Source organism: Ceratotherium simum, chromosome 3 (assembly GCF_057802395.1).
Source record: "Ceratotherium simum simum isolate JZ-2026a chromosome 3, ASM5780239v1, whole genome shotgun sequence".
Lineage (NCBI taxonomy): Eukaryota > Metazoa > Chordata > Mammalia > Perissodactyla > Rhinocerotidae > Ceratotherium > Ceratotherium simum.
Genome location: NC_141902.1, coordinates 38,342,169 through 38,364,371, shown reverse-complemented (window position 1 = coordinate 38,364,371; position 22,203 = coordinate 38,342,169). Strand labels below are relative to the sequence as shown.

Below are 22,203 nucleotides of genomic sequence, written 5' to 3'. Positions count from 1 at the left end.
CAACAAAAAAATGGGATAAGAACTTTTGCTCTGGGAATTTGAAGAGGTAGTTGGAAATTCTTATTATTAGGGAAATACACCTTTTGTTCTCACTTGTTCAGCTTTCTTAGTGTTGATTAAGAATGGAATTGAAATTCAGTCTCCTTTTTTCATCACTGACGAAAAATACTGAGAATGTAGAATACATTGTGCTCTCTAAAGGAAGATATTGTACTAGTATGAGTTACCATGCTCTTCTATTCTTGAGTAATTTACTTACCTGCAAAATGAGGAGAATCTTGTTTCATATAGATATTTTCATGGATTATGAATTAAGGGTCTTAGAATTGTATAATGTTTTGAAATAGGATAAGATTATAAATAATCAAAGGACCAGCCTGTGCACCCAGGATACCACCATTTCAGTTTTGAGTAATTTAATGAATCCAAGACTAAGGGACCTGTTGAGTCGTTGTTTCTTTCATTCTAAACGGTAGATACTGTGAGACTCAGCCGCTATGTGAGTTCCTTTCAGCTACAGTAAATTGCCCTGTGTTAGCGCACTGTTCTTTGCTTGAGGAATCTGGTCGTAAAGACTAGAAACCTTTTTCTGTAGCATTAGTGGTAACAAAAGTTATCTGAGTTTTCAAATTTTATTAACATTTGGGGTATGAATGGTTTATTTTCCAGTTGTGAAATAATTTTGCAAAAACTAAAAAGAGGATCAGAAGCATTCAGTGTGATTTGTGTGTGTGTGTGTATGAAGCAGACTCCTGTTTTGGATTAGTCAAATTTCATAAGTTTAAAAAATTTGTTTATTGCTAGCCATTTCACTTGTGCCATTCATGAGGTCATAATTGCAGCATTTATTCTCTGGAGGTTTTTATTTTCTTCCCTTTCTCACCAGATGCTCCACATCAAGAAGCAGAGTGTCCTGAGTGTGGCAGCAGAAGGAACTAATGTGTGTCGTCATGGGAAACTATGTTGGCTTCAGGTAAAAGACAGAATTTTTAAAACTTTTTATTTTGAAATAATTGTAGATTCATTGGTAAATTTATTTTAATTGTCTTCTTTATGTCACCCCAGTGTCACTATTTTAACTCTCTTCTTTATGTCACCCCAGTGTCTATAACTTGTTTGGAATGTCTTTTTTCTAGTACTGAGTTAATTCTTTTCAAAAAGAAAGAGCCTCTGTCTCTTTGTAGGTTCACTTTTATAATCATTGTTGCTGTCTCACAGGCTCTGCTTGACGACTTCTTTCCCAGCTCTGTTCTCGCACCTTAGGTACACGAAGAGTTTCTTATCTTTCCTTCTCGTTGGTAGCCTTCCACAGCAAGTTTCTGCCACATCATTTTCATTTTTATGGACCTGGGAGATGTCAGATGAGGGTCCCTAATATATCAAAAGAAGTTTGTAGTGAGCCCTGAATAGCTAGAGGATGGTTAGGCACCTTTGGCTCAAACTCAGCAGCATCAGTATTTAAGGAGGGGCAAGAAAGCAAGCTGACTCCCCAACCAATGTCTTCTATCCTTTGAGTCAGGACCTGCCTCCCTCTACTGAGAGAATATTTTTTATAAGGATTGGGAATCTGCCCTCTTAAACTCCTCCCTCTGGAATGTTCGCCTTCTCAAAGGGAAAGGAATGGAGGTATCAAGCCCAGTTTTGCCCAGGATTAGATCACTTCTCTTGTTCTATGCACTTTCTAGGTAAACCATAGCTTTTAGATGACTAGGTTTGAGTTAGCAGCACAAATGCAGATTACTTAAAACAAACCTCCACAAGCAACAAAAGCAAAAATAAACAAATGAAACTACATCAAACTAAAAAGCTTCTGCACAGTAAATAAAGGATCAACAAAATGAAAAGGCTACCTGTGGAATGGGAGAAAGTATTTGCAAATCATATATCTGATAAGGGGTTAATATCCAAAATATATAAGGAACTCATACAACTCAATGGCAACAATATAAATAATCCAATTTAAAAATGGGCAAAGGACCAGAATAGACATTTTTCCAAGGAAGATATACAAAATTCCAACAGATATATGAAAAAGTGCTCAACATTGCTAATCATCAAGGAAATGCAAATCAAAACCGCAATGAGATATCACCTCACACCTGTTAGAATGGCTATTATCAAAAAGACGAGAGGGGCTGGCCCCGTGGCTTAGCGGTTAAGTGCACGTGCTCTGCTACTAGCGGCCCTGGTTCGGATCCCGGGCATGCACCGACACACCGCTTCTCTGGCCATGCTGAGGCCGCATCCCACATACAGCAACTAGAAGGATGTGCAACTATGACATACAACTATCTACTGGAGCTTTGGGGGAAACAAAAAAGGAGGAGGATTGGCAATAGATGTTAGCTCAGAGCCGGTCTTCCTCAGCAAAAAGAGGAGGATTAGCATGGTTGTTAGCTCAGGGCTGACATTCCTCACACACACACAAAAAAAGACAAGAGACAACCAGTGTTGGCTAGGATATAGAGAAAAGGGAACAACCCTTCTACACTGTTGGTGGGAATGTAAATTGGTGGAGCCACTGTGGAAAACAGTATGGAGGTTGCTCAAAAAATTAAAAATAGAACTACCATATGGTCCAGCAATCTTACTTCTGGGTATATATCCAAAGGAAATGAAAGCAGGATCTTGAAGAGATACCTGCATTCCCATGTTTATGTTGCAGCATTATTTACAATAGCCAAGACATGGAAACAAACTAAGTGTCTATGGATGAATGAATGGATAAAGAAAATGTGGTATATGTGTACAATGGAGTCAGCCATAAAAAAGAAGGAAATCCTGCAATTTGTGACAACATCGATGAACCGGGAGGGCATTATGCTAAGTGAGATAAGTCAGACAGAGAAAGACAAGTACTGTATGCTCGCACTTATATGTGGAATCTAAAAAAACCAAACTCACAGAAACAGTATGTTGGTGGTTGCCAGGGGTAAGGGAGTGGGGGAAATGAGTGAAGGTGGTCAGAAGGTACAAACGTCCAGTTATAAGATAAATAAGTTCTGGGAATCTAATATACAGCATAGTGATTATAGATAACAATACTGTATTGTATACTTGAAAGTTGCTGAGATAGTAGGTCTTAAAAGTTCTCACCACAGGGAGCCGGCCTGGTGGTGCAAGCGGTTAAGTGCGCGTGCTCCGCTGCGGCAGCCCGGGGTTCGCCGGTTCGGATCCCCCCGGCGCGCACCAACGCACCACGTGTCAAGCCATGCTGTGGCGGCATCCCATATAAAGTAGAGGAAGATGGGCGTGGATGTTAGCCCAGGGCCAGTCTTCCTCAGCAAAAAAAGAGGAGGATTGGCAGATGTTAGCTCAGGGCCGATCTTCCTCACAAAATAAATAAATAAATAAAAAATAAAAGTTCTCCCCACACAAAAAAGATAACTATGTGAGATGATAGATGTAACTACCCTTACTGTGGTAATCATTTCACAGTATATACTTATATCAAATCATTACAACTTAACTTGTACAACTTAAACTTACACAATGTTATATGTTAATTTTATGTCAATAAAGCTGATGGGAAAAGAAACCAAACCAAAACCTCTCTCTACTAGAACAAAAGGGTGGACTTCCTCGTAATGCAGGCCTGGGCAGCTCTAGTTATTTCCTGATTTGTCCCATTTGGTTGTCTATGTACCAGAGGGGACATCTAGTTGATTACAATTGTCCTCTTGTGAGTGGAAGCACATTAATGGGCACATTTTCTCCAACCAGGTCTTTGGGCTTGTGTGTTTAATTTTTTTAATCAGAGTATCACATACCCTATGTATTAGAAACAAAAAAAAATCAAATACAGTCATGTGTCACTTAACGATGGGGTACATTCTGAGAAATGCATCATTAGGCGATTTCTTCATTGTGTAAACATCATAGAGTGCACTTACACAAACCTAGATGGTATAGCCTACTACACACCTAGGCTGTATGGTACTAATCTTATGGGACCACCGTCATATATGCGATCTGTTGTTGACTGAAGGCTTATTATGCAGTGCATGACTGTAATGGTACAAAGGCTTATAAGGAAAGAAAAGCACTTTGACAAATGTTATCTCATTTACATTTTTCATTTCATTCTTCTGGGAGCCCTGTGATGTGAATCTTAGTCGGTTTGATATTGTTCCATGAGACCCTTAAGCTGTCTTCATTTTTTTCCTTCTTTTTTCTTTTTGCTTCTCTGATTGGGTGAATTCCACTGCTTTGTCTTCAAGTTGACTGATCCTTTCTTCTGCTTCATCTAGTCTGCTGTTGAACCCCTCTAGTGTATTTTTCAGTTCAGTTATTGTATTTTTCAGCTCTATGACTGCTTATATTTTCTTGTATTTTCCATCTCTCTATTGAAGTTCTCATTATATTCATCCATCCTTCTCCCCAGTTCAGTGAGGATCTTTATGACCATTACTTTGAACTCTTTATCAGGTAAATTACTTATCTCCATTTTGTTAAGGCTTTTTTCCTGAGGTTTTATTTTGTTCTTTCTTTTGGGACGTATTCCTTTGTTTCTTCATTGCTTGAATCTCTGTGTTGGTGAAGGTGTAGCCTCATGTAGGAGTTGAACCTTGTTGTTAACCCTGCGTCAGCTCCTGGTTGTCTCTCAAACCTCTGTGCTTGTCCAAGCAGCCTATTTTATTTTTAATAGCTCCCAGTAGTTAAGGGTGTCCCAAGGCCTGTTAGTGTCCCAAAGGGGAGGATCTCAGCACCTAGATTCAGGCTGACTGGAAGCCCGACCCTTAGATATCAGCTCTTAAAAGTACACAAATATATAGTCCTGTGGGACCACAAGCATAAGCCCTGCTGGCCACCAGAGCCAGGTGATCTGGAAGTGTCCCCTGAACAGCAGTCACAGAAATAGGGCTTCCAGACAAGTACATAAACTCTTTTCTGGGTGATACCAGTGAGCTGGAGCAAGGCAGAGGGAGAGCACCAAGATGGCATCCACAGCCTACGTTCCTTGAGAGAAGCTCCACAGGCCACTAAATGTGTGCCAAGCCTGAAGTCTGTCCCTCAGGCCAAAGCTCTAGGACAAGCAAAGAGGTCTTCCTCACAGAAACACTGGGAAGTGTGCCCCAGTCCACTGTCTGTGCAGTGCCCTGGGGGTGGCAGCCTGCCAAGGACCATCTGATTGCCACAGTCCCATAGGACCCAGGAATGCAAGCCCCCTGGCAACCAGAGCCAGATGATCAAGGGGTTTCCTCTGAGTGGCAGCTGTAAAAACTGGGGCACCAGACACAAGAAAATATAGAGGCAAGTATTTTCAACATGTTGAAGTGTTTCTACTATTTTCCTTTTTCTAGTAACACACTTATTGCTCTCTCTTTATTCATCAGTTTTACAAATTATCTATTAACTTTTATTATGGTAAATAAAGATTTTGCTCCCTTATAGCACCCACACCTCCCTAGATCCTCCCAATTTAGTTACATCCCAAGTTTTGGTTAAGACAGGATTCAGGCTCTATGTGATTATGATGGTATAACTGTTGCTCCCTGCTGAGCCACGTAAGATTGTTTCTTTTCTTGCACAACTTTTTGTTTTTCATAGAATTGATAATTGCCTCATCTTATCAGCTTTGTATTCTTTGCACCTGTGACTGAGCCTTCCCATATCTTCCCCTCGGTATAGTTTTTCGTCATGCTTCCATCCATCCCGCTAACCTATGTTGCATTTTTGTCTTGATGCCATCTTCCCTGGAGCCCTCTATCCTCCTGTTCCAATACGGCTGGTGTTCTAAAGGCTGGAAGCTTCAAGAGCAGAGGTCTAGAGGCTCACAATTCAGTGTGCAAACTTTCATTTTTCAGTCAGCTGCCAAGCCCCTGCCCTCCTCTGTCTTACATTCCAGAGCCTTTCTGGTTGGATTGATCCAGAGAATGTATCTTCTGTCCTCTGTGGGAGGGGGAGGGGAGTGGCTGGGGGTAACTTGGCACCTTCCTTCTCCTTATACAGACCTCCAGCCCATCCCCCTATGTCCAGCTCCTCACTTTTCTTAGTATCTGCACCTTTAATCCCTAAGCCTTTATTTTGTGTTTTTTTTTTTGTTTCTTTCTTCTGTTTTGTTTTCCCTAATGTGTTTCCTTTCTGTCAGTATTTCCCACTGCTTTTCTTCAACTTTCAATTATTTAAATGGGACTGGCCCCGTGGCTTAGCGGTTAAGTGTGCGTGCTCCACTGCTGGCGGCCCAGGTTCGGATCCCGGGTGCGCACTGACGTACCGCTTCTCTGGCCATGCTGAGGCCGTGTCCCACATACAGCAACTAGAAGGATGTGCATCTATGACATACAACTATCTACTGGGGCTTTGGGGGAAAAAATAAATAAATAAATAAAATTAAAAAAAAAACAATTATTTAAATGTTTAACCTTCACCTGTGGTCAGATATTTTCAGATATGATAATATAAGATGAAGATAGCAACTATTTGTTAAGAATCATAAAATTTTTTTATATCCTTTGGCTCACTTCTTAGGGCTACTTCTAGGAGTCTATCCTAAATAATTCAAAATATGAAGAAAAAATTATATGAGAACCTATTCACCTTGGCATCATTTATAATGGTGAAAAATCAAAAACCACTTAAATAGTTAACAGTAGGAGACGTTACAGTACATTTGATAGATCTTATGTGGCTGCCAAAAATTGATGACGAGTGCAACATACAAAAATGTTTGAAAATTTGTGAGTGGAACAAACAGGATATAGATTTGAATGCATATTATTAGAGCCATATACATTTTTTGCATATGCAAAAATGGAAGAGAGGGTTGTATGGCATGCATTGATTCACTGAAGAAATGTTTAACAGCATCCATATGCCTGGCTCTGTTCTAGTTATTGCATGTAAATGGTGAATCTGACATAATCTCTTCTCTCACAGAGTTTACAATCTAGCAGAAATTATTTTCCAAACTTTTATAATGTGTCCCTTCAATTTTTATAATTAAGATATAGAAAAAAAGAGCAGGGATTGACTTTTTTAGGTGTCAAATGCTAGCAAACAACGTGCAAGTTCTGCGAATGGGTGCCAGGCAGGCCTGACAGTGGTAGCTGTATCAACAGTTAACTCCCGAAATGACAAAGATGGCATCAGATTGCCATCTGACTGGCCCCCTAGACCTATTTGGATCTTTTTTTTACCTTCATTCTCTGGCTCAGTAGATGATCCAGCTGTACTGCCTTTGTGACGTTTATGATCAGTAACAATCTAGAATTCTTATAATTGTATAAAATTGATCTAAAAAGCAGTGTTTCACATCCTAACATTTGTGCCTGTGTATTTGTTGGCTGTTTTAAACTGCTAGAGGGCAGGGAATCTTCTCTTATGAGTGATTTTTGGTAACAACACAAGCATGCATATTATGGAACTCAGAGAAATAGTATTTTGTGTTGTTAACAATGAAATGCTGTTCATTCCCCTTAAACCTATAACCCCTGGGGTATTAGGATGTCATAGATGAGATGTAAAACGTTAAATTTGGGACTGTAAAGAGCGAAAGGCTAAATCACCAGCTTGTCTGTTTTTTTTCCTTTTGAAAATGACAGCGATAGCGTCTTTTTTAACTTAAGATCAATTTAAACCTGTTTTCTCTGAGAAACATTGAGTGCCTATTGTTTACAACTGAGGATGTTAAATATGTTATCACATGTCTTTCTTGATCCTTCCCTAGTTCTTTTTTATCCTATAATTTGTGTGTCTGGATGGTCTATTGCAGGTGGCCACAAATAGCCGAGTTTACTTATTTGACATTTTCCTTCTGGGAAGTCGTGCTTTCAACAATGGACTTCAGATGGTATTAGAAGACAAGAGAATTTTGAAGGTAAGTGTGTAAGCTAATTCCTCTGCTAGTAATATAAGCAGCCAGGTCCTAATTACTCTGTCTCTATCTTCTGATTCCTTAGGTTATCCATGATTGTCGTTGGCTTTCCGATTGCCTCTCTCATCAGTATGGAATTTTGCTGAATAATGTCTTTGACACACAGGTACATGCAGGGAAACACTGAATTCCATCCAGTGTACATAACTCCTGTAGAAAATAGGCCTCATCTGATGAGTGATTGAAAGTCTTTTTGTGTGTGCCTCATTCCCACCCACTTCTCTTGTAAAATATTTGTACAATATGTGAGAACATTTGGTGAACTGTAAAAGCACTGCAGAAAAGTTACTTAAAAGTATTTTGGGGGGCCGGCCCCATGGCTTAGCGGTTAAGTGCACGCGCTTTGCTGCTGGCGGCCCAGGTTTGGATCCTGGGCGCGCACCGACGCACCGCTTCTCTGGCCATGCTGAGGCCGAGTCCCACATACAGCAACTAGAAGGATGTGCAGCTATGATATACAACTATCTACTGGGGCTTTTCGGGGGAAAAGTAAATAAATAAAATGTTAAAAAAAAAAAAAGTATTTTGGATTTTTTTCCTCATTTGTCTCCAGAATTTGTCAAATAAGAAGCCAGCTCCATACTCTGTAGCATTCAGAGACTCGAACAATTTGGGGGTCATTCAGAAGTCTGCCATGGGACACTTAGTGTAAGGCGACCAGTCACATCTCTGCCTTGACCACGTATGAATCAGTTAAGGCTTGTGGCTAGTTGGCATCTAGCTCAGGGATGCAGGTTGTCCTAGATATGTGTAAAAAGCCTGTTCTCCCAATAATAGCCTGAAGATATGTGATTTTTCTCTGATCTGAAGGACCCTAGAGAAACGAGAAATTCCAGACTATGCTAGCTCTTAGAGCTGATCTGGGTTTCCGGTTTGGCTGTGAGAGCAGTAAAACCACTAGTTTTTATTAGGTGCTTCTAGTCTTCTAGGTTATACCAGTGAAAAGGAGATCTTGAATATATAAAGGCCTAGAGCCTTTGGAGAGGAGTTAAAATAGTGAGCTGGCCAATTATTTTTGAACAGCAATTCCTAAAAATTCAATTTTATGTGATTATATGTGGTTCAAGTTTGTTCTTTATGTATCTGCTCACAAGGAACGTTATGCACTTCTCTTGTTTACATGTTCCTTTGGGCCTTCTTTCTGCATCTTTCCCTATATAGAGATTGCTTCAGTGCTTACTCTAAATGTAAGAGAATTGCTCATTGTTCTCTGGAGGCCATCAGGCCTCTTGATTAGACCCCACATGTGTTGTCTAATGAAGACATTGGCATATCTTTCCATGTCTTTCTTTTCAGATTTCCATAGTGCAAGAAGCAGGAATTCAGAATTTTTCATTTGTTTTCCTTTAACATAGCGTATTAGTTTCCTATTACTGTTGTAACAAATTACCACAAATTTAGTGGCTTAAAACAACATCAATTTACTCTCTTACAGTTCTGGAGGTTAGAAGTCTGAAATAGTTTTCACTGGGCAAAAGTCAAGGTGTCAGAGGGCTGGTTTCTTCTGGAGGCTCTGAGGGGAGAGTCTGTTTTCTTGCCTTTCCAGCTTTCACCGGTTTTCTTTGGCTTGTGGCTCCTTCTATCTTCAGAGTGCATCACCCCAAGCTCTGCTTCCATCATCACATCACTTCTACTCTGACTGTAGTAAAATCTCCCTCTGCCTCCATCTTATAGGAACACTTGTGATTACATTTAGGGCCCATGTGGATAATTCAAGATAATCTCCCTATCTCAAGATCTTTAACTTAATCACAGCTGCAAAGTCCATTTTGCCGTATAAGATAACATTCACAAGTTCCAGGGGTTAGGATGGGGATGTCTTTGGAGGCCATTATTTAGCCTACCACACATAGATAAATAATTATTCCAATTCTTAATTTTATTTGCCATCCTTACCAAAACTTGACCAGAGTTGCTAATAAGTAATAAAAATCATTCTTGAATTTTATCTTCCTTTCCCCATTCCCCAAAGGCACTAAAGAGTAATAAATAACCATAAGGCAGGCAAATAAAAGTGGAAAAGTAGACAAGAACACGTTAAAGTTGGGTGATCCTTTTTTTTCTAATTTTTTAGAGTAAGTTGACTGAACAACTTTAAATTTTCTGATGGCATTGTCTATCCTGTGGGTCCTTGGGAAAAATAGTACTTACATTTCTCTACTTATATTTCTGCCATGAGATAGCTCTTTCCATATATTCCATGGACTGGTCTCTCTTTTTTTAATGCCACAGGTCGCAGATGTCTTTCAATTTTCCGTGGAAACAGGCGGCTTTCTTCCAAACTGCATCAGTACTTTACAGGAGAGTTTAATCAGACACCTTAAAGTAGCCCCTAAATATCTCTCCTTTCTGGAAGAGAGACAAAAACTGATTCGGGTGAGTATTAAAGAATGTCCCGGATGACATTAATTTTTTCAAGTGTTTTGTGAGAGGGATTATTAGCATATTATATAGAGAAATGACAGCTGCCATGTAAGCATATGAGCATTGCCAAAATCTTAGTTGTTCTAAATGGGAACAGTTTGTTTGTGCTCTCAAGTGGATGAAAGCCAGGATCCAGATTTGTTGGTTATCAATTAAAAAGTACTCTGAAAGAAATTCTCAAGTTGGGACAAGGGGGAATTTTGTTGGGAATTTGGATTAAGGCAATGGAACTAAATCAGCCCGATTATTTCTCCCAAAGTAAGGTAGATTTTCTTTAGCTCCAATAGCCTTGCATACAAACTTAGGTCATGACCATATTGGCTACAACTTTGGCCATATAATCAAGTCTGCTGCCTCCAGTTTTTAATGAGAAGTCTTAATATCTCTCTCTCTTTCTCTCCATCTCCCCCCAATCTTCCCCTCTCACATATACACACACACTGTATACACACATAAAGTGTGTGTGTGTGTATGTATTCTTAGAAGTCTAGCCATAGCGTGAAAGAAGGTAATAATTGAAGAAAACGACAGTAATAGTGTTTTAAGTTAAGCAACACTTGGATAAACAGTTATTTTCTTTAAAGTTTTGCTTACTATTCAGAGAAAATTGTTTTGGTGTCTCTAGGAAAATCCAGAAGTGTGGTTCACACGACCTCTTTCACCTTCTTTACTGAAAATTTTGGCCCTGGAAGCTACCTACCTGCTGCCCCTTCGCTTGGTACTCCTGGATGCGATGATGTCTGACCTAACCTGCCTGGTGGACGGGTACCTGAACACCTACCGGGAAGGGTCCGCAGACCGGCTTGGAGGCATGGAGGTAGGTGCAGCTCTCCGTGGTGGTGCCGTCAGGACTTCCACTTCTGCCTTATTCCTCAGGAAGGGCACAGTAATATCCACTCTTCACAGCCGCAACAAATTTCTTTCAGCAGACTTGGTAATAAATATTCTTGAAGCTGCTGTAGCTTGGGCTTAATCCCTCTCCTTGAGCCCCTTTTCACTGTATTAAGTTATGTTTCCAATAAATATTTCTGTCAAAGAAAGGGTAAGTTTAAGATTTCATTAGTTATAATGAAGCCAGCACAATGTTAGAAAACTATAGACCAGGAGTCAGCAAACTATTGCCCTAAGGCCAAATCTGGCCCACGGTCTGTTTTTTGTACAGCTCACAAGCTAAGAAGGGTTTTTATGGTTTTAAAGATTTTATTTATTCATTTTTTTCCCCCCAAAGCCGCAGTAGATAGTTGTATGTCATAGGTTCACATCCTTCTAGTTGCTGTACGTGGGACTCGGCCTCGCGTTGGACGGAGAAGTGGTGCCTCGGGGCGCGCCCGGGATCCGAACCCGGGCCGCCAGCATCAGAGCGCGCGCACTTAACCGCTAAGCCACAGAGCCGGCCCTGGTTTTAAAGGATTGTAAAAAACAAGAGAAGAAGAGTATGCAACAGAGACCATTTATAGTTCACAAAGCCTAAAATATTTACTATTTGGCCACTTACATAAAGTTTGCAGGCTGCTGCCATAAACCAATCTCACTTAGGAATACTGATGCAAAATCCTAAATAAAATAATAGCATTTTGGGTACAAACTCTTAGATGTATTATACTTTTCTTTTAATGAGTCGCTGGATTCTGGTTGCGAGTATGATTCACTGTTAGGAAATTCTCCATTTTACCAGAGCCAAGAAAATCCTATGATTAACTCATGAATGCTGAAAAAAGTTATTTTATAACCTTTTTGTATTTTGCTCTCACTGTTAACAAAAAAAGAACAAGATAAAAATCCTCGCATACTTTGTTCTATTGGAGAATTTTAATGTTTTTCATTTATCATTGTAAAACCAAGGACAGTTTTATAACTTTTTTGTATTTTGCTCTCACTGTTTAATGCTGAAAAAATTTGATATTATTCTATATACATTAATGATTAAAATTGGAATAGATACTTTAACACAACAAAACATATATCTTAAGCAAGAAGACGACATAATGTTTGATTGGGAACACTGAAAGCTTTACCATTAATATTAAGACAAATACAAAAAAGGTGACTATCACCACTACTTTAGCATATTTTGAAGCTATTAGCCAATGAAATTAGAAAACAACAAGATGAACTATAAAAATTGAATAGGAGGAGTCGGAATTATGGCTTGCCTATGATACAACTGAAAACTGAAGAGAATCAACTGAAAAAGACTACCACAGGGGCTGGCCCCATGGCTTAGCGGTTAAGTGCACATGCTCCGCTACTGGCGGCCCGGGTTCGGACCCCAGGCGCGCCTGACGCACCGCTTCTCCGGCCATGCTGAGGCCGCGTCCCACATACAGCAACTAGAAGGATGTGCAACTATGACGTACAACTATCTACTGGGGCTTTGGGGGAAAAAAAAAAAGGAGGAGGATTGGCAATAGATGTTAGCTCAGAGCCGGTCTTCCTCAGCAACAAGAGGAGGATTAGTACGGATGTTAGCTCAGGGCTGATCTTCCTCACAAAAGAAAAAAAAAAAGACTACCACAAACAAAAAGACAATTTAGTAAAGTGAGTACAAATATAACATAAAAATTAACAGCTTTGCTATATCCATGTACACAGCTGGAACATATAATGGGAGAAAACATCCATTTATAATTTTAACAAAAAAGTGTATCTAGAAATAAATGTAACAGGAAATGTGGAATATAGAGATGAAGAAAATGGTAAAATATTACTGAATGACATAAAAGAGGACTTGAATAGGGACACTAAGTATTTTTAGCTGTCACTTATTCCCAGATTAACTTTTGAATTTAACTCTATTCCAAGAAAAATATTAATACCAGCATTATTTTGGCAAACTGTGATTATAGTGTTTATAGAGATAAACATAAATAAGAATAGTTCTATCAGATATTAAAACATATTATAAGTCTACACTAAATAAAACAGTTTGTGACTGGTACATGTGTAGGCAGATCAATGAAACCAAGTAGAGAGCCCAGAAATAGATCCAATATATATCTGTCACTATGGTTGGGATAGAGACAGAATTTCCAGTCAGTGAGAAAAAGAAAATTATTCAATAAATGGCCTTAGGCAATTGACTAACCATTATGGGGGAGGAGAATCAGAATTGAATTGCTGTCTTTCATTACACCAAAATAAACTCCATGGGTCAAGTATTTATGTAAAAAATGGAATTATAAAATTATTAGAAAAAAACAGAATTAAAAGAAAATTATCTCACAATAGAGAATGCTTTTCTTTTTTCCCCCTAACTGTATTGAGGAATAATTGACAAAATTAATTGTATATATTTAAGGTGTACATTGTGATGCTTTGATATACATATACATTGTGGAATGATTATCAAGATCAAGATAATTAACACATCCATCACCTCACATAGTTAACTCTTTTTTTTTGTGGTGAGAGTGCTTAAGATCTATGGTCAGCAACTTTCAAGTATACAATACCGAATTATTAGCTGTAGTCACCATGCTGTACATTAGATCCTCAGAACTTATTCTTCTTGAAACTGAAAGTTCATACTCTTCAACCTACAGTTCCCCATTTGCCCCTCCCCCCAGCCCCTGGCAACCACCATTCTATTCTCTGTTTCTCTGAAATTGGCTTTTTTTTTTTTGATTCCAATATAAGTGATACCATACCATATTTGTCTTTCTCTGTCTGCCTTATTTCACTTAGCATAATAACCTCCAGGTTCACCATCTTATCACAAATGACAGGATTTCCTTCCTTTTTATGGATGAATAATATTCCATTATATGTATATATACACCACATCTTTCTTATCCATTCATCTTTTGGTGGACACAGGTTGTTTCTGTATCTTGGCTATTATGAATAATGCTGCAATGTAAATGGGAGTGCAGATATCTCTTTGTGATCGTGATTTCATTTCCTTCGGGTGAATACCCAGACATGAAATTGCTGAACCATATGGTAATTCTATTTTTAATTCTTCGAGGAACCTCTATACTGTTTTCCATAGTGGCTGCACCAGTTTACATTCACGTCAACGGTGCACAAGGGTTCCCTTTTCTCTGCATTCTGGACAACGCTTGTTATCTCTTGTCTTTTTGATGATAGCTGTTCTGACAGCTGTGAGGTGATATCTCATTGTGGTTTTGATTTTGCATTTCCCTGATAATGATGATGTCGAACACCTTTTTATATACCTATTGGCCGTTTAATGTCTTCTTTGGAAAAATGTCTTTTCAAGTCCTTTGCTCATTTTTTAATTGGATTATTTGCTTTTTTGCCATTGAGTTATATGAGGGAATGCTTTTCTCTACAACACAGAAATACTCAGAACACAAAAAGATTAATAAATTTGACTTTAAAAATTTTGTATGGTGAAAATACTGTGAACAAAGTCAAAAGGCAAGCAATCTGGGAAAAATTATTTGCCTCATGTAACAAAGGGGACATTTTCTTAATATACTCTTTGTTGTAGCATTTATATAATAACAAAATACTGGAAAAAACCCAAATATCCATCCATAAAGATTTAGTTAAATAAATTATGGTACATCCATATAGCCCTTAAAAATGCCAACATGGAGGGCAGACCCAGTGGCGCAAGTGGTTAAGTGCGCATGCTCCGTTTCCCCAGCCTGAGGTTTGCCAGTTGAGATCCCAGGCGTGCACTGACGCACTGCTTGTCAGGCCATGCTGTGGCGGCATCCCATATAAAGTGGAGGAAGATGGGCACGGATGTTAGCCCAGGGCCAGTCTTCCTCAGCAAAAGAGAGGAGGATTGGCAGATGTTAGCTCAGGGACGATCTTCCTCACACACACAAAAAAAATGCCAACATGGAAAACTCTTTAAGACAAATTTTTTAGTTAGATAAATTAAGATGCAGAAGAATATATAATAGTGTGTTACCATTTGTATGAAATAATTTTAGAAAGAGTTATAAAAATAAAAATTGGTGGAAAATAAAAATTGAAAAATGTAATCCAGTGAAAGGTAAACATTTAATAAGGGATATATATACACACACATATGATCATGTATGTATAGACTATCTCTAGGAGGCTATGCAAGAAACTGCTTTTGGGGGATGCACCTGCTAAGGTAACTAGGACCAGGTTGGCAGGGATACTTACTTTTCATTGTATAATCTTTATACATACACACACACAACTGTGGATTCAAAATATTTGTTACTTGAAAAATAGTCCTGCTATAGTTTAAGACACTAGAGGGTGCTGTAAGAACATGTTTGAATAGACCCTCACTTGCCAAATATCAAGTGTAGTAGAAGTGATTTTAAGGACCATGTTCGGAAGTTTAGTTATAGTTGACCTGTGTTCGTTTTCTTTTCTTAGCCTACATGTATGCAGCTTCCAGAGGAACTGCTTCAACTCAAGGACTTCCAGAAGCAGCGCAGAGAGAGAGCTGCAAAAGAGTATAAGGTGAATGCACAGGGACTCCTAATAAGGACAGTGCTGCCTCCAAAGAAGTCAGTGACAGAGAGAGCAGGGAAAGAGGGGAAAGTAAGAGGTTTCTTACTTTGTGAAAATTCTAGGCCAGATAAAGCTCCAAATTTTATGTTTCACAAGGACGTAAATTTGCTGACAGAGGAATCTAAGAGTAAACAAACTACAGTAGAACCTCAACATCTGCCGCCCTTAAAGGAAGAAGCCAGTGAGGATTCCAGTAACAAACTCACTTGCCCTGAGTCAGAGGGGTTGGAGGACCAGAAAATAACTCAAAAAGAACACCTTGAGGTACCCAAACAGGAGTTTCAGACAAGTTTATCTCTGAAAGAGGAGATAGAACAGTTACTGACGATGAAAAACAAGGAAGATCTAAAATGTGCAAAACAAGATGTTTCCGTGTCTCCATCCCTTCCTCAGGAAACCAGAGTGTCTCCAAGTGACACCTTTCCTCCTTTTAGAAAAGCTGTGCGTCCCACACTTCCTCCCTGTCCAGCCTTGGAGAAGACTGACTCCTGGATAAACCCTTCTCCAAATCTGCCTTAGAGATCCGAAATGTGTTCCTAAGGCCATCAAGGTGGCTCATTTCCCCTGCCATCAGGGCCTTCCTCGGTGCTTATGTTTCTCATGTTGTAAATTTAGTTATGCCCTGATGACAGGCTTCAGGGAAAGTTGTGTCCCCTTGCTTACTCCTGCATTCCTGGAATTTGATTAGGATGGGAATGAATAAGTTAAAGGAAGAAGTAAATTTTCTAATTATGTCACTGTGCAGAAATGTTCCCAGTGGCCAGAGTGAATTATTTCTTATAATTTTGGTTTGGAGGATTTGAAGAAGAGAAAAATGTTGGGCTTAGTATCTGAAAGAATTTAGACTTTTAAAATTTTGCTGTGTTTTTTGGTTTGAAGGAGGTCGGTAAAACTCTTAGCCATAAGTTTAAAAAAATTGGTACCTGACAATTTTACCAGTACTTTTTTCCTTTTTAAAATAGTATTAACTTTATCAATTATACCTCAGTAAAGCTGAAAAAAATATTAGCTTTATTTTTTAATTTTGAATGTTTTGTCTCACAAATATTATTATAGGAATCAATATCCCAGTTTTAATTTCTTTTCATTCTGTTTACTTTTAGAAGATTTTGTCTGTTTTCCTAACAAAGGAGGGATTTGAGTATGTCTATTACATAAACTTGAAGTTTGATTCTACTCTGTCTGCCTGGAGTTGGTGTACTTTCTTAGGGTGAAAGGAAGGCAGCTTGTACTGAGCCTTTTTTTAATGAATGCTTGCAAGTTGCTCACATTCTTCTGTGTAAAATGACCAATGAACCTGTTTTGGCATTAGGTTCTCTCTCATTTTTCTTCATTGGGTCAAGGTAAGAAATAAATTGGAATATGTCTGAATTTCTCGGTCTACAGTCCAATTTAGAAGTCTGTAATTTGACCATTATGCAGGACTCTATTACTTATTGCACTTAGGGGAAACTTAGGGACAGTCTACAGTTAGGAACGTCTTGTCTACACTCACCGATTCTGCTGTCAGTGCCACTGAAAGAAGAGCTGTGCCCTTCCAACTCCGGAGCCCAGATCTAGCCTCAGCTTGAGATGAGGCAGGCCCAAGAGCAGTCAGCTCAGCCCTGCCGTTGCCGTGACTCACTTTGTCCTTAGTTTAGAAGGTCACTTGGGGCCAAAGTGGTTTCTGGTTCATCATGGGTAAATGCATCTTCAGGCTGAGCCCAGAATGTGGTTAATCTGGGTTTACTCTGGAAAAGGCACGAACTCCTGTAAAATCCCTAGATGTTATTTAGCTTCTTATGGAACCATTAAGTTACCACACACAACATATATACATACAGGCTACAAAGAAAAATGTAATCTTCTTCATATTTAAAAAAAGGATTCTTCTTTCATCATGTATGTTTCGTGACTATACTTAAAAAGAACAATAGAACTGTGTTGGACCTTTGTTGCGCTGCTCAGTATGGTAGCCACTAGCCATATGTGGCTATTTAAAATTAAATTAATTAAAATGAAGCACAATTAAAAATTCAGTTCCTCAGTTGCACTTGCCATATTTCCAGTACTTAATAGTCCCATGTGCCCAGTGGCTACTGTATTGAACATTGTGGATATAGAACATTTCCATCATTTCAGAAAGTTCTGTTGGACAGTGCTATTTGAGAAGTACGTTGACTCCCAAAACTAAATGAGCCTTCTGGATTTCATCACATTATTTTCTCAGTGAAACACTCATATACCTGGAACTGCATTTTTCTCTACATCCTCATTCTAGCCTGGAGAGCCTAACTAAATTCCATGTGTGCAGTCAGATCTTACCATGAAGCTCTGTCCTTTATTGATAGAGTGTAAAAAATCCCTGGGTTGTTCAAGCCCTGTTGCTAGAGCTCTGTGCCATTACTCAGATTTCTTGTCTAAATTTTGCCCAGAATTTTGGGAAATCCTGAGTTCTTGTCCTACCCATTGTTGAGGTCTTTAGTTATTCTGTATTTTTCTAGTTGAGAGTACATAAACCATACTGCCTGCTTTCCCAAACTCTTGGGGTCTTGCCTCAGTCTATGCTAATTTCCTGCATCTGTCCTACTCAAGTCTGGCCTTTCCCTTACATGACCTGCAATTAAGAGATGCTTATATGTAATCTGACCTTTTAGTTTGGGAATTAGGAAACAGAGTTAAATGTCTTCCCTGAACAAAAATGTAGCACTGAGAATAGAACCAGTGTTTCTTGCTTCTTGGTCCATTCAGTGTTCCTTCAACTACAGTATGAAAAATCACTGCAGCAGCTCTGCCTCCAGTCTAGCTGTGGACTTGATAAATCCTAACATGACACAATAGGATTTTAGGCCTCTCGGCGTTTTGACCCAAGGCAAGTGCCAGCAGCAAAGCAGCAAGCTGAGATGAGGCCTGAGGCAAACGAGGGGGCCGAGGGGCAGTTAGCCAGGTATACTTATCAAAAAGGTGTTTATTATAAAGTAAAGACCTTACAGAAAATTTAGGAAGTAAAGAGAAAAAAATACTCAGCTATCATCCCACATTATACAACCTTTCCTAGCATTTTGGCATTTTTCTTTTAATTTTCTTCTCTCTCCTTCTTTCTGTCTGCACACACACACGAAACATAGTCACAACCATACCGTAAATACACTTAATGTGCTTTTTATATCATGTATTTTTCCATTTTATAATCTAACAGATAACATTTTTAACAGATGTTTCATTTTTTTTTTTTTTAAAGATTTTTATTTATTTATTTTTCCCCCAAAGCCCCAGTAGATAGTTGTATGTCGTAGCTGCACATCCATTCTAGTTGCTGTATGTGGGACGCGGCCTCAGCATGGCCGGAGAAACGGTGCGTCGGTGCTCGCCCGGGATCCGAACCCGGGCCGCCAGCAGCGGAGCGCACGCACTTAACCGCTAAGCCACGGGGCCGGCCCGGATGTTTCATTTTAAAACTAATATGCTATTAAATAGAATTTGGAAAATAAGAAAAAATTTACTCATTTCTCTAACCCAACAGAAAAAGCAGGTAACATTTTTGTTAATTCCAATGTTTATGCATGGCTTTTCCCCACTTTGTACTTGTAATCATACCTATATGTATATATCCTGCTTTATGAATGTTTTCTTTTCTTTTCTTTTTTTTTTTGTGAGGAAGATCAGCCCTGAGCTAACATCTGATGCCAATCCTTCTCTTTTTGCTGAGGAAGATTGGCCCTGGGCTAACATCCGTGTCCATCTTCCTCTCCTTTACATGGGACGCCGCCACAGCATGGCTTGACAAAGCAGTGTGTCGGTGCGTGCCCAGGATCTGAACCTGTGAACCCCGGGCCGCCACAGTGGAGCACGTGCACTTAACTGCTGCACCACCGGGCTGGCCCCTATGAATGTTTTCTTATGCTGTTACACAACCTTTGTAAATATTTTTAATGACTGCATAATATTTTTAAGAGGACACAGTATGGTTTATTTAATTGCATTTTGGTACATTCAGATTGTTTCCAATTCCTTATTTCATGCTTTTTTAAAGCTTATTTCAAAGCTTTTTCCATGTTTTGAATCATTCTTTTTACAATGAAATTCCAGAAATAGAATTTGCAGGTCAAAGTTTTCTTGTTTTTGTTTTTACAAATTTTTTACAGGTATTGCTAAATTATTTTCCAAAAGTGTTAACCAACCAATTATATTGCCACTTCCAATTTTTGTAGTAATAGTGCACCATTGAGAGCATTAGATTTTTTTCTTGGGAGGCATGGCATACTTTGACTTTCAAAATTCTAACTTCTGGGGCCGGCCCTGTGGCTTGGTGGTTAAGTGCGCGCGCTGCGATGCTGGTGGCCCGGGTTCGGATCCCGGGTGTGCATCGAGGCACCACTTCTCCGTTCATCCTGAGGCCGAGTCCCACATACTATCCACTGGGGCTTTGGGGGGAAAAATAAAATAAATAAAATCTTTAAAAAAAAAAAAAAAAAAAAAAATTCTAACTTCTTCATCCATAGATCTGAAAGGCTTTCTGTCATTTTTTGTAACTTACCTGCACTAGGTACTATGAAGATTAATGAGAACAGAAATATTGGGAACATTTGAATCCTGATAAATGTCCCTGATCTCTAAGTAATGACAATATTATGGGTCAAATATATTAATCATAGAACCCTAAAATAAAACCAAAGTCTTTATACTCATGATAAAAGGTGTCTTTGAAATGTCTTCAGACCTCTCATCAGGGATATCGTAGAAAATGATGTTGATTGTTACATTAAACGAATCTTAGCTAAATTGGTAGGTTCACCCTAAGACACAATTTAACACATTCTATTCCCCATACTCATAGGATTTGAGCCTGTGACTCTGCAATTTAATAGACCTCCTCAAACAGGAAGAGCTGTCAAGTTGTAATCAAGGCATAATCAGCAACTGGATCTTAAAATAACAGAAGTCATTGCAAAAAAAAAATGTCTGATCTATGCTTCAATTTACTCAGTCACGAACAGCATTTCTTAAACAATGGAATAGAATAGAAAATATCAGAGTGCATTGCATATAGCAAGAGAAAGTATCATTTTGTGAAACTTTTTTTTTCTCAGTTGTGTGCCTGGGGTTTGTGTGCTTTTACTGTTGGTTGCAGTGAAAAACAGATACAGATAAGTATAGAAGGAAATTTATATGTTTAAATGCTTATACAATTAAACAAGAAAGATCTAAAACCAATGATCTCAACTTCTACCTTAAGATAGAAAAATAAGAGTAAATAAAACTTGGGGTAAGTAGAAGGATGAAGCAAATAATGATAAGAGTAGAAATCAATAAAATTAAATGTGGACAGAGAAAATCAATAAAACCAAAACCTAGTTCTTTGAAAATATCAATACAATTGCTAAACCTTTAACCATACTGATCAAGGTAAAAAAAAAATAGATACAAATTACCAATATCAGGAATAAAAGAGAGATTATTGTTAGAGATCCTACATATATTAAAAGGATAACAAGAGACTACTATGAACAGTTCTATGCCCACAAATTGAACAACGTAGTTGAAATGGACAAATTCATTGAAAAACACAAGTTACCAAAACTGATTTAAGAAGAAATAGAAAACCTGAGTAGCCCTAAATCAATTAAACAAATTTAATTCATAATTTAAAACCTTTCCTAAAGCAAACTTTGTACCTAGATAGCTTTACAAATGAATTTCTATCTAGGGAAGCAATAACACCAATCCTTTCAGGAAATGAAAAAGGAAGGGTCACTTCCCAACTCATTTTATGAGGCCTGCATTACCCTGATACCAAAACCAGACAATATTGCAAGAAAAGAAAACTATAGACTAATATCCCTCATGAGCCTAGATGCATGTGTCCTTAACAAAATATTAGCTAAAAGAATCCAGAAATATATAAAAAGGATAATACGTCATGACCAAATGAAGTTTATCGCAGGAATGCAAGTGTGGTTTAACATGAAAATGTAATGCATCATATTAACAGAATAAAGGAGAAAGACCATATGAGTATCTCAATAGCTGCTGAAAATTTTGAGAAAATTGTACATCTATTCATGGTAAAAACAAAACAAAAAAAACTCTCAGCAAACTAGGATTAGCAGGGGATTTCCTCTACTTAATAAAGGTCTTTTCAAAAGACAATGACACCAAAAGCAGAGGCAACAAAAGAAAAAATAGACAAATTGGACTTCATGAAAAATTTAAAAATTTGTGCATCAAAAGACACTATTAAAAGAGTAAAAAGGCAACCCACAGAATGGGAGAATATATTTGCAAATCCTATATCTGATAAGGGATTCATATCCAGAATATATAGAAAACTCCTAAAATTCAACAACAACAAAAAAAACAACCTGATTCAAAAATGGGCAACAGGCTTGAATAGACATTTCTCCAAAGAATATATACAAATGGCCAATAAACATATGAAAAGATGCTCAACA

The 22,203-nt window shown here is 38.5% G+C and overlaps 1 protein-coding gene across 2 annotated transcripts in view; it reads left to right on the top strand.

Annotated features, from left to right (window-relative positions):
* Positions 1-17,143, top strand: part of EXD1 (exonuclease 3'-5' domain containing 1) — a 41,535-nt gene extending 24,392 nt beyond the window's left edge. For both annotated transcript variants that reach the window (XM_014780580.2, XM_087425373.1), the window contains 6 exons: positions 887-973; positions 7,715-7,819; positions 7,902-7,982; positions 10,109-10,252; positions 10,926-11,117; positions 15,635-17,143. In XM_014780580.2, the coding sequence (XP_014636066.1) occupies positions 887-973; positions 7,715-7,819; positions 7,902-7,982; positions 10,109-10,252; positions 10,926-11,117; positions 15,635-16,291 (1,266 nt within the window). In that variant the 3' untranslated portion in view covers positions 16,292-17,143. The remainder of the gene's footprint in view (positions 1-886; positions 974-7,714; positions 7,820-7,901; positions 7,983-10,108; positions 10,253-10,925; positions 11,118-15,634) is intronic.
* The last annotated feature ends 5,060 nt before the right edge of the window (positions 17,144-22,203 follow it).